Source organism: Ambystoma mexicanum, chromosome 7p (genome assembly GCF_040938575.1).
Source record: "Ambystoma mexicanum isolate Mex_15411 chromosome 7p, UKY_AmexF1_1, whole genome shotgun sequence".
Classification (NCBI taxonomy): Eukaryota; Metazoa; Chordata; class Amphibia; order Caudata; family Ambystomatidae; genus Ambystoma; species Ambystoma mexicanum.
The window spans coordinates 939,013,100-939,025,915 of NC_090939.1; the positions used below are offsets into that span (position 1 = coordinate 939,013,100).

The 12,816-nt window shown below is 42.6% G+C and overlaps 1 protein-coding gene across 1 annotated transcript in view; it reads left to right on the forward strand.

Moving 5' to 3' along the window:
* Positions 1–12,816, forward strand: part of ABI3BP (ABI family member 3 binding protein) — a 1,926,231-nt gene that overhangs the window by 824,928 nt on the left and 1,088,487 nt on the right. Inside the window, exon 7 of the mRNA XM_069637268.1 lies at positions 5,001–5,052. Coding sequence (XP_069493369.1) covers positions 5,001–5,052 — 52 coding nt within the window. The remainder of the gene's footprint in view (positions 1–5,000; positions 5,053–12,816) is intronic.

Genomic DNA, 12,816 nt, shown 5'->3' on the forward strand with positions numbered 1-12,816 from the left:
CTCTAGGAACCAAGTAACACAGCAAAGCAGACTTCCCAATAGAGTGTAATTCCTATGCACCAACAAGCATTACAGGTGTGACCCGATGGCACCGTCATCTTGGGTGGGGAAGTGTTCCCCATGAGTACTTGCGCCAGTGGTCCCACACAGCCGTGAGTGAGAGAAGAAGCTACCTTCGACCTGTGACCCTTACTCCAGAGTTATTAGGGTGTTGAGAGAAGCCAGGCCAATGGTTTAGCCAGTGTATCAGCTCTAGGCCCCTACTTATTACTCTTCCCCCAATTTATTCTTAACTTGTAAAGACTGCACTACATCTGCCCCTTCGAGGGCCAAACATGATAACCTGGAAAATATGGAGAAGATATGGGGAATCGCCAATATACTGGCTCCAGGTAGCTTCTTCACATGAGATGCAGGCATCCCTAGCCCCCGGAGCCCCTCTGGGTCTTAATTGAGGGTTATGCTATCTGAATTCATCACACAAAATTGCAATGTTATATATGGGGTAAAGTACCCCTACGATACCTTACACGAATATTGCAAGCCAATAAGGAGTTCCTTGACCAAATAGAGGAGTAAGGCCAAAAGCTGAGTTTCTTTATATGGTCACGGAACTTTGAGGTGACTTGTAATATCATTTTTAAATATGGTTCTGGGTATTTTCTTCATAATAATACATGGCCACGCCTGCCATGCCCTTTCATAACTGGTCTCTTGCTTAATCTAATGGAAGAGACCTTCCTGTAAGTGATTCATATAATTAAATAGAATCTGGTTTACAAAATAAAAAATAATATGCAACTTCCAATGTGTTGCACAACAATAGTGTAAGATGTTTGAATCCATTTTGTGCTTTAGCTTACATAATAACATGCAGATAGAGTATTGGTGTCACGTCTTTAACTTCAGTGTAATGCACAAAGAAAGCATACTACCATAAACAATTATTTTTCAAATAATGGTTAAAAAGTGTACAGAAACCTATTTTACAAGGAAGCAATTTGAAAGCCTTGGCATTGCTAAACTTAAGTGTGCCAGGGACAGCTGCAATTCTGCTGTGTGGTGGACCAAACAGCAGGCATTGTGACGTCACTGCTCAACTGTCATAAATGATAACTGAGCGGTAGTAATTTCATTTTCCTGTTGCAGGTCAGTTGTGATGTCAAAACTATCCTGCAATAAGACAGTTATTTAGAGGCCTTTTTACGGGCAGTGCAGGATGCCTTGTATTATATTTCTTTAGCAGAAGTGCAAACATTTCTCATGCACATAATCTTAAGGCCTGGCGTATGAGCGTCACGTTCCTTATTTGGATAATAGGGCTCTTACAGAGAGAGGCAAAGTGCTGTGCAGGGTCTCTCCAAAACCATACACAATGTTTGTTTTATTTGCTTATATAGCGCACCGAATCCAAGAGTATCTGGGCGCTTTTTCTTAGGATACAACAAGGTTACAACAGTGATACAGTAATATTTACAGTCATAGATACAGTAATAAACAGATATATACAATATGAGGAAATATACATTATGTACAGGGTTCATAACATAGCTTAAGACAGGCTTGCAGTAGGTCTGAGGCGGCCAGCTGGTGGGGTGTCCTTAGGCTATGGCATAGTCGATAGGGCAGCTAGGTCATGGAATCAGGAGTTTGTTTGAGCAAACAGCCAAGCTTTTACTTTGTTCTGGAATGAGAGGAATATTGAGTCTGTCCTTAGTGCAGGTGGGAGCTTGTTCCAGGACTTGGCCGCAAGCAACAGAAAACTGGAACCTCTAGCTTTTCTGAGTTTGAATTTAGGTATGTTGAGGCAATCGGCATAGTTAGCTCTAGTGGGTCTAGTGGACTCTTTCCTAGAGAATTTGTCTGTCAGATACTTGGGGGATGACTTGTTTAGGCACTTTTGAGTAATCATGAGCGTTCTAAAGGTGATCCTGTCTTGGATAGGGAGCCAATTAGTGTTCCGTCGGATTTGTGAAATGTAATTGGAGCGAGGAAAATTTAAGGCAGTTCTGAGTGCATTGTTTTGCAATATTTTGCAGCTTGTGGAGGTACCTCTGGCTAGTGCCAAGGCATAGAGTGTTACAGTAGTCCAGTTTGGAAAATATGAGGGCTCTTGCAAGGGTGATACAACTACTTCTGGACAAGAATGGTTTACAAGCTTTTATCAGTTTTGCTGTATAGGCCTTTGAGGATGAGGTGGCGTTAATTTGTCTTTCTAAGGTTAGGGCCGAATCTAGATAGAAGACTAAAGTTTTGGCTTCCTTGTCAACTTTGATGAGGTTACCATCAATATTGAAGGTAGAGTATTTGGGGCCTAGTTTATTAAGTCTTAACTTGGATCCAATGAGTAGAAGCTCAGTTTTATCGTTGTTAAGGCCTAAGCTGTTCTTGGCCATCCAAGCCTGGATTTTGCTGTAGATGTCATTTAGGAGTGTAGAGTATGATTGATAGTCGCCTTATAGAGTGATGAGTATTTGCGTATCTTCTTCGTAGTTCATATATGATATGCCAAGTTTGTCTATGTTGTAGAGGGTAGGGGAGACACATGAACCTTGTGGGACTCCACATGTGATTGGGCAGGGATTAGCTGAGGCAATGGGGGAGAAAACCCTCATCAATCTGTCGGAAAGGAAAGAATTGACCCAGGCTGCAGCTTTGGTGGAAAAAGAGGCAGCTGTGGTAAGGTGGTTAGTTAAGATATTGTGGTTGACTAGATCGAACGCTGCCGACAAGTCAAGTAAGAGCGGTAGAGCAGGCTTTCCATTGTCCCTAGCCTCATCCATTTGGATTTTCAGATCCAAGAGGGCTGCTTCTGTCCCGTGTCTTGGTCTGAAACCAGATTGTCTGAGGACTAGGAGGTTATTGGTCTCAAGATGGTTTTGAATCTGGACATATGCAGCCGTGTCTAGGATTTTTAGGAGAAAAGGCACTGTGGTGATTGGTCTGAAGTTGGTGGGAATATTAGGATAGAGGTTAGATTTTTTGATGAGGGGCATGACCCAAGCGTCTTTAAGATATTTGAGAACGGTGCAGGAGGCAAAAGAGGAGTTTATAGAAGATGTGATAAAAGGGGCAAATTCTTCGGCTCCTTCTTTTATGATTGAGGCTGGACAGATGTCTCCTTGGCACCTGGACTGCTTCAGACTTTTGATGATGGACTCTACCTCTGGCGTGGTGACAGAGGTGAATTCAAAGGCTTTATCTTTATTGGGGGGCGTGGCGTGCTGGGGACTCAGAGTAGGCAGTGTATTGTCTGAGTTACCAGTTTTGGCAGTGGTCGCCAAGCTAGATCTTTTTGCTTAAATTTTAGATTGAAGTAATGCAATTTTGTTAAGTAGTGCCTTTTCGATGTTTGCGCACCAAAGGGCATCCTTATTACAGGAATCTGGAGGGAAGATAGGAGTTTCCAATTCTTTGAGGATAGTGAAGAGCTCCTTGGTACTAGATTTGGCATTGAGTTTTGTATGCGGTGGAGGCAGTTATGAATGTGTCCTTGTTCTGCATAGAAGTTTTTTTATTTTCAGGACGCCTCTGCGTCTCTTTTAGATTTACGTAGAATTTTCAGCTCAGCGGAGAACTATTTATTGAGGTGTGCCAGAGGTTTGGCTTTCCTTAGTTTAAGTGGAGCTAGTTGGTGAAGGGCCTTAAGTAGATTCTGATTGTAAATGTCTACCATTTTTGAGGGGTCTGAGTCAGCGGCCATCTGTTGATGGTTGAAGTAAAAGGAGTATACTTTCTAATGAAATTAGACAGTTATTTCTGGTTAATGCAGGTAGGGCTTGGAGATCCTTAGGTGAAAGCTGTTTACAGTCGTGAATTTCGAAGGCGATAACGTTGTGGTCTGACCATGCACAAGGCGAGTTAGAGAGGATTGTAGTATTACAGTTAAAGTCTGCTATCCAATCTAAAATTCTGCCTTTGCAGTCTGTAGGGTCAGATATGCGCAGTGAAAAGCCTAGTTCTGATATCTGGATGGCGCTGTTGAGCATTGAGGTCTTATATTGTGGGTGGTGATTGGTTGTGGTGGGGGAGCCAAGTGTTTAATTCCTATGGGGGGTAGAACAAGGTAGGGTCATGGTATTGTACACAGTAGCATGCATGCTGGGGCTGTGGAGCAAGGAAAGGTGAAAGTTCAACTTGTAGAACAAGATACTTCGATCCTGTTGTACTATTGCAGGCCTATGGGTATAGTGGCTTATTTTACCTGTGATAGAGGTGAGGTGAGATAGGACTAATGATCAAATGTAGAGGACACTCCACCAGGTGTAATGGACACTAGTGGACACTCTACCAGGTCGCCATGGAAGTGGATTGGTGCTTATTAATAACTAAGAGCTAGGGGTCAGGCGTCCTGATACATTGTGAAGAACAGGAGGTAGTTGGCGTAGCTAGATGTGAGTGATAATGCAGGCATGATTTGAAGAGCGAAAACTTTATTGTTGTATCTCAGCAGAAAACCATGTGGCAGACAGCCTCCATGTCCATCATTTTGCAAGACTTCACGTCTTTGTCTGAAATTAAAAAATATTTTAGCAAAATGATTTGTTATATTATTTGGTGTGCTCTAATTAAACCTAAAAAAATAATGGTGGATGGAAATCCTTCCGCAGATATGTATTGGCCATTGCAAATTCGCCTGGATCCCATTCCTTTTAAGTCATAGTTGCCATTTTGGAAGGGCCCCAAACTTATGCAAATCAGTCAGTCAGCTGATCACAACATTTTGATCTCTGGTTGTTTTAAAAATAATAGGGATCAGGAGGTAAAGATGAAATGGTTGCATACTGTAATTTGATTTATCTTTTTTTTATAACCAGATAGTCTGCATTTGGTCACCATTGATGTTGATTCTAAGTAGTCAGCATGAAAGAATACCATATCCCCTCACGTGTGAACTGTCAGTAGTAGCTTGTAAATGTGAAGTGTTCAAAATATGTTTGACAAGTGATGTCAGTTACAGCTTTCACACATTGAAGGTTCTTGTATTATTCTCTCTCTAGATGGCACCAGAAGATGCAAAGATGCTAGTCCCAATCACTGTGATCAAGCAAGGTAATGGCCACAGCTTTTCTACCTATCTAAAAAAAAGATGGAATATATACAGTATGTTGTATCAAATTGTTTAGACCACTTTGCAGTAGGAACATAAATTGGTCGGTCTTAATTATAGAAAGGGTTGTTAGGTTGCACATCCTCCCAACATCCACCTGAAAAGATTAACACAGTCGGACTGCAACACTAGCCAATAAGAGCTGAAAGACAGAGTTCAGTTCTTGGACACACCATTCTTGTCAATAAGATTTCATAGCTTTTTATATGTTAAATCTCAGGATTATGGTTCTGTGTTTATGGCAGTTTTTAAGCCATGCCATACTTCATAAATGTGAATCTCTTTACGTGAAATTGACAATTTGTGTTCAACGCAAAAAAAGTGATGGATAGAAAGCTTTGAATTTATGTTAACCACTGAAAATTCCTTAGTGTGGCTAAACTCTGGTCATTGGCACATCATTGTCACACTCCCAGAGTGTGTCAGATATGTCGATGTACTCTGTCTGCACATGAAGGTCTTTTGGCCAATGTATTGATCATGTGTAAGCACCTGAGTGGAACACATCACCAAAGGTGGATCACAATCAACGGGCTGGTGACCAGGTACCCCTTGTAAAATACTATGACAATAACAAAACGTTCTACAAAGTTAAGGAAATTGGAAAAAGAAAATATATATGTTGTAAGGTATTGGGGGCGCGGCAACCACAGATATATACAGAAAGAAGAAAACAGGACATAAAGTGCTGGGTGAATCAATCAAGAAACATTAACCAACCCAAAAAAATGTTAAACTCCAAATGTTTCGCTGACCCCAAAAAACGAAATTTCCGGAAATGGTCTGAAATGGGCAGTTTCACTCTACGAGTGAAATTTTGATCACCCAGAAGCAGAGCAGAGGACTTGAGGTGCATCACAGGGTTTGACGTTGAGGCACTCTTTGTAATTCATAGGGAGAGGTAGCATACTGCTAGCACACATGGAGACTCATGAGGTGAGGATACCATCTTCTTAGTCAGAAAAGATGAAAGTGAAGCTAGAAAAATGATAAAGAACTAATTGGGGAATAAATTAGTGGGTGTTCCCCGTTTAAGTGTTTATTTTCAAACTGTCAATTTTTTCACATTTTTGTCTGACAAACATCACAACTTTGAAAAGGAATGCATGTTTTATTAAAATATACACCACTTTTAAGCTTCTGCTTTCTTGAAAAGGAATGTCATGCTTTATATCATTGTGCCGCCGAGTATCACTATACAATGTATTTTCATCCAGTAAAAGACTAGTAACTCTGACAAAGCCTGTAACCTGGGCTTGTCAAGGGGAGATTGGAACTCTTTTTGTTTTCTTTTTCTTTTAGCAGGTCAGTGAAGGAGCGAGGAATCCAGAGTCAGTTCTAGTTCCGAGGGCCGGTTCAGCCACAAGGCCACAATTTCTGCCCCCATGTGCCAGCATGCTTGTTTGCAGACCCCTACCTCCTGCCTTGCTCCCAAATTCAGATACTTGCCAGCATTTTACTGTCCGTTGCAGAACTTCTCCAGCAGCAGTAACCCAGCAGACTGACATAACATTGCCTGACCACTGTGAAGATCAGCTGCAGAAAAAGAGAGCCGCCGCTGCCGCCAAGAAGAGGAACAGAAGAACCAGCGCAAGCATACAGCAGAGAAGCCGGCGCTCCGAGAGCAGAAGGCAGAGACGCTGCGATCCCACAAGGCAATACAGACCACCACACAGAGCTGCAGGAAAAAACTGGCAAGCCAGCGAAACACCCAGAGCACCTCCTAAATCACTGGGGAAAGAGAAGGAAAGAAAACCCCTGACCCCTAAAAGAATAAAAGGGTGTCCAAAAGAATCAGGGTCCCTGAACACGAAAATGGGCACTGGCTTTCCCGGGGCACATCTCTGGGACATGGAAGGCCTGCACAGAACAAGTGGGTAGAGCTTAGCCCACTTTTAAGATGTTCCCTTGCACATACATGGGCGGGGAAGACAGGGCCAGATTGGCCAAGGAGAGGTGTCTCCTCCTCACTGGTGCAGGTTTGGGTGCATGGTCATGCGACAACTTTCATGAAGGTGTATCAGGCTGCTCTCTTTTCCTACTACCACCAGGCATATTGGAAAACATCATTTTCCACAAAAGACAGAAAGAAACAGGCCGGCATTGTGCCAGAAAGGTATGGGGAAAGCACTTCTTCCCCAACTGCCACTTTCCCCTTCTGGGGTAGGACTGGCTCTGGATTCCACCCGTGTAGGCCTTCTATCCCTCCCCACCCCTCCTGACAGGATCAGCCTACAGACCCTATCATCATCATCTTCATAACTTTATTTTGGTTTGTTCACTAGAAAAGTGCAAATCAACTACACTCACAGTTATACAAAAAACAATTAGACATATTCACATACCTTAATGGCTAAAATAGAGAACATAGACTTTGGCAGATTAAAACCATAATAAGAAGAAAGAGTACAATATTAGAATTTTAAAAAATGAGGTTTGCACAAGTTAAAACCATTGTAAAAGAATTAATAATTAAAACTCTTATGGAATAAGAAGTGCTCAAGTGTTTCAATTTCCCCAGGGCAAGATGGGCAATAGGGAGATAAGCCACTGCGTCATCTTGCCTTTACTGTCCAAGGGAAGTTTGATGAAAAAGGCTCTGTATTTTGGTGCAGTGATTAGGGAAAGATAGTTCCTAACGCATCATCTCCTTTAATTGACAGATAAATATAGCTTTCAATCAATTCCTGTACGTCGAATAATATCCCCATTACACGCGGCACGATACAGGGCTGCCCACTATCGCCTCTATTGTGTGCTATATATATAGAGACACTTTTGGCACCAATTAGAAGTAACCCATCGATTCACGGAATAAAGTTCGGGGGGAGGAACATACATTATTGGCCTTCGCTGATGACATGTTGCTGACTCTTACTGATCATACCACTTCAATCCTGGCCCTGGTTCAGGAGCTGGAAGTGGTGGAAAAGGTATCTGAGCTAAAGATCCACCAGACCAAGTCAGAGCTCCTGTGGCTGGGGACCCCGACTATCCAAGCACAGGAGCATGTATCATCAGGACCATTCAACGTGGCAAAGGGCTCCATCACCTATTTAAGTATAAAATTGACACTGTCGATCTCCGAACTATACGGGGCAAATTGCCTGGTGCTCCTAGCTAAAATCAAGGCGGATCTCACCGTATGGACCCCCCTACGAATCCCTTGGCTAGGGAGGATATCCATGATCAAAATGATTGTGCTGCCAAGATTGCTATACCTTTTCCAGATGCTCCTCTTTGCAGTACCAAAGGCGTTCTTCAAATCGCTCAATAGAATCATATTGCAATTTATATGGCAAAATAAAAAAACAAGACTGGCTATGGAAACCATGTTGGCTCCCAAACAGCGAAGAGGACTTGGACTTCCGAATTGTAAAAAATATTATGAGTCAGCCCAACTCTGGGTATTAAGGGAATGGCTCTCGGAAGACAGGACTAGGCAATGGGCAAGGATGAATCGTGCAGTGGCAAACACACCGCTCGCTGGGCACTTATGGCTAGAGAAGCAGGACCCAACCCCAAAGTCTCCGCCACAGTCAGATACTATCGGCAACGTGTAATATATGGGATCGACTAGTAAGAAAAGGGCATTTAATGATGCATCCTTCTCCCTTCACCCCGCCCTTTAATAACCCACAATTCTTCCCCGGGACGAAACAGGGGACTTTCCGCAGCTGGAGGGCAAAGGGTTGTGTGAAAGTGGGGGAAAGGGTGAGGGGGGAAGTTATGACATTTGAGGAGTGTAAGACTAACCTGGCACTAACAGAAAGAGACAGGTTAGATTACTACCAATTGCGACACTGGTTGAAACAGCCGGAAGTCAAAACAGCGACGGGTAGAATTCTCACACCATTCGAGAAATTCATAACGACGCACTCAGGGGATAAACATGTAATCTCACAATTGTACTTAATCCTGATGGGGGAGGGGCAAGAATGTTTAAGGGCATGCATGCAAAGATGGGAGAAGACACTGGGAGAAGTAATATGGGGGACACACTGGGAACACCTCTGGGGCAATATTACCAAGCTAATGAGATCCATACAGACCAGGGAGGCCTGGTACAAAGTCATGTTCCAATGGCACTATACACTGGAACGGCTACATAGTATATATCCAGGCACAACCCAGAAGTATTTGTAAGAGGATTCAATTCAACACTACAGCTAAGTCAATGCCTAGTCTGGGATACTGAATGGAAACCCTTATTGATATATCTTTATGTCCAGTTCATGCGTTCTGGATGACTACCCCTATATAACACCCCTCTCTTGGAATCCTCTTGACCCCACTGAGCCAAGAAGTAGTTCTGTTTTGCAATTTAAAAGGTTTATTTGAGAATTTAAACAATATAGATATATATCACACTTTATAATAAATTAATAATTGGATATCACACTGAATCTGAGCAGTAATCAATAATGGATAGTCTGGCACTAGCACACTTGTGAATAGGAACAGAAGAATAAGGTGGTAGAGAATGCTTTATATAAGTTCAGATGGATGTAATGTTGAATGAAAATGCAATACAGAAAATACTCAATATGATTTCAACAAAACAATGTAATCACTTTTCTCTGGCAATCCCCTCCCCCCTTTATGCAATGCAAGGAAATGGAAGGAAAGCACACAGTTCTCAGTAATACAATCAACTGTAATTCAGTTCACCCCAGCAAGCTTAGACTACAGAAGTTGGAAACACAGGCCCAAAATGCTTTTATATGTGCTGGCAATGAAGTGAAAAATATGCTAAAATGCTTTTAATTCCCTCTTGAGGTTCAGGGTGAGTGGTATCAAGTTAATATTAGTCCAGGCTCACTTTAGCAAGGATCTAGGAGTAACTAGCAGGTTAAACGAATTTTTGGCAACTGAAAGCAAGAAAACTGCTGTTTTCACACGTTGAGAAATTTGCAAATCGCGGTAAATTCGCGAGTGCGTTTTTCGCGATTGCGGCAAAAGTACCGGGGGTAGGAATGCGGTTCTAGGTTCTAGGTTCAGAGGAAAGTTACTGCAAGTCTCTAGCACAAACGGTTACGGAGTTATGAACGATTAAATAAAGGTAGTTTTTCGGATTTGAAATTTTAAAGTTCAAAATGACAAATGACAGCTAGCAACTAGAAATGACAGGTGACAGCTTTACAAATGACAGGTGACAGTTAGGAGGCAGTTCTACTTAGATTAAAATAGATTGAATTATATTATTTTAATCCAGTTCTGCTGGGTACTCACAATATATTTTGGAAATAAATGGGCCTCGCCACGGATCTGGTCAGGTTTTAGACTGGACTCTGGTCTGGTCTCTGCACTTCACAGTGATCTGGGTCAGCTCTCTCTCTCTCTGGATTCTGGAGATTGATGGATTTGAAGTCTGGATCTCTGGATGTGGTATGGTCCGGCAGAGCGCGTTGCAGCAAATGGAATTGAATGTCCCTATCTGTCCTGACTGTCTGCTTTTATGTGTTTTGAAAATGGGTGTGTGTGCAGCATCACTAAGCTCTACCCCTCTCCACTTGTCATTGGCCACTTCATCCGCTTCCCCTTGATTGGGGGAATGAAATGAAGTGTCATCATGATGAGGTCTGTTTATGGTACAGAGAACCCACCCCTGTCAAATTACACACAATCTATATTTTGACCCAAAAGACATATTTGCACAGGTACACATTTGTTTCAAATTACATGCACCCATCACATATCACAGGAGGTATAACCTGTCCAAATCTGCTCTTCCTGGGGGCTTGGGTTCAAAAATGGCACATATTTCACTTTTTAACTGGTTTCGCAATATCGGACATTACCCCAAATTTACACACATGTGCGCAAGGAGTATGGACATTAATTGATGAAGTGTCAGATTTTTAACATGCATACATTTTAAGTAATACCCTCTTAACTGCTAGCTTGCCCCAGATCATGCCACCGGTTCTAAAAACCTCTTAAAATGTGGGCAGAAAAATCACAAGAATTATGGTATCATTTAAATAATTATGACAAGTCCGCTCTATGAGTTATTCATCTTTTTCTAAAACCATATTCTGGCTACAGGGGTGTGGTTTCCCCCCAGCACAAGGTTGAATTTCTGGTTTTTCCAGTTCTGCCAAGCCAGCTTGCTCTCACAGGCAGTGCTCCTCCCCTTTACTTCCAGGAGGAAGCCACTTTTTACGGCCCTATAATAAAACATTTGCCTGAGTCAGGACAGGGCTTTGTTCAATTTCCTGCAGAGCCCAGGTAATTCAATCAGGGAAGTGTCATATCCCTTTTGGTGGGAGCAGCAAAAGGGCAGCTAGGCCTGGGAACACAGTTGTTGTGCAAGTCTCAACTCCTGTCGGGGGTAGCTGGTGGGCAGAATTCAGTTCCTTAAGCCAGGCTTCAGATAAAATGTCACTTTTTGTTACCCAGTTTAAGTCAAGACAATGTTTACATATGCAGCTAGAATGCTGATTCTAAGTTCAAAACTATGGCATTTCAACAGTGACAACTTATGTGACTCTCAAAAGTAGGTCACTCATTTCTTTTAAACATTTAGGTTTTTAGTGTCTTTCAGTCCAAATTTACTTAAACTGCTGAAATCCACAGCTCAGCCAGTCTTGTTATAAACCTTCAAGTCACTTCAGAATATAACTTTAGATTGTATCCACCTCTCAGTAAGTCTTTCTTTGGCTTGCCTTGGGTTCATTTATTCAGTTTTAAACAAAATCTGGTGATTTTAAAACGCCGGCTTTCTGATAGTGGTGAGTACTGGTACTGCACCCCTTTTTGGGATTTAAGAAAATGAATTCCCCACAATTCTAGGTTGCTTTTGGCAATTAGCATTGCCATTCCCAATGGTTTCAGACTACTGTGTGGGTAGTCCAATGGTGGTTTTAGGCAGTGCCCTTCTGTGCCCATAACATCGGCAAAATGGGTGGCAGCCTATTCTTCATGCACTTCCCTGGGCATTTTCTGGGAAGCTCTGGCCATCATGATGTTTTCCATGTCAGTACTGCACAGTTTTTTGAGGTAGGGCTCGGATGCATGGGTAAAAACATCCCACAAGCCCCCCTCTTGCGATGGCCATTCAGTTTCACTGATGGGACTCGCAAGACCTGGGATGTTTCCTCATCTTCTTCCAATAGATGGCACAGTTCAGCATCTTTTCCTCCATCCGGTACTGATCGATCGGTTCTCCTCGCCGGTCCTGATGGGAATATTGGGCGGTACTCTGTGCCCCTTGCGTCTCTGCTCCCGGTCTCCGGATCGTCCTCCTTGGTCTCGAGGTTTTCTTTCTCCTAGGACGACAAAGGAAGAGCGGCAATACCTATTCATGGACATTTTTCCCCCACCATTGGTATAGTGGGGTGGCATATACATTTTAGAACTCAACAGATATGAAAATGCACATTTTTTTTTAAATCAAGAGACAGGAACACATAAACTTGAGAAACACAGAATTTGATAGGCGATATGTAGGATATTTTAAGTTAGAACTGAATTAATCTGAGACAGTACCCTCTAGGATTCCAGAGGATTCCTCCAGTTGTTGCAGAGTGTGCCTGGGATGGCAACACTTCAACTGGTTAATGTGGACCCACTTGTCTTCCCCCTCTGCCGAACCGCCTTTGGGGATGCGGATCTTGTAGGCCACAGGGGAGATTTTGTCTATAATCTCAAAGGGTCCCTTCCATGTAAGCAAAAATTTTCGCTGTTTGGCCTGGTTCCTTTGG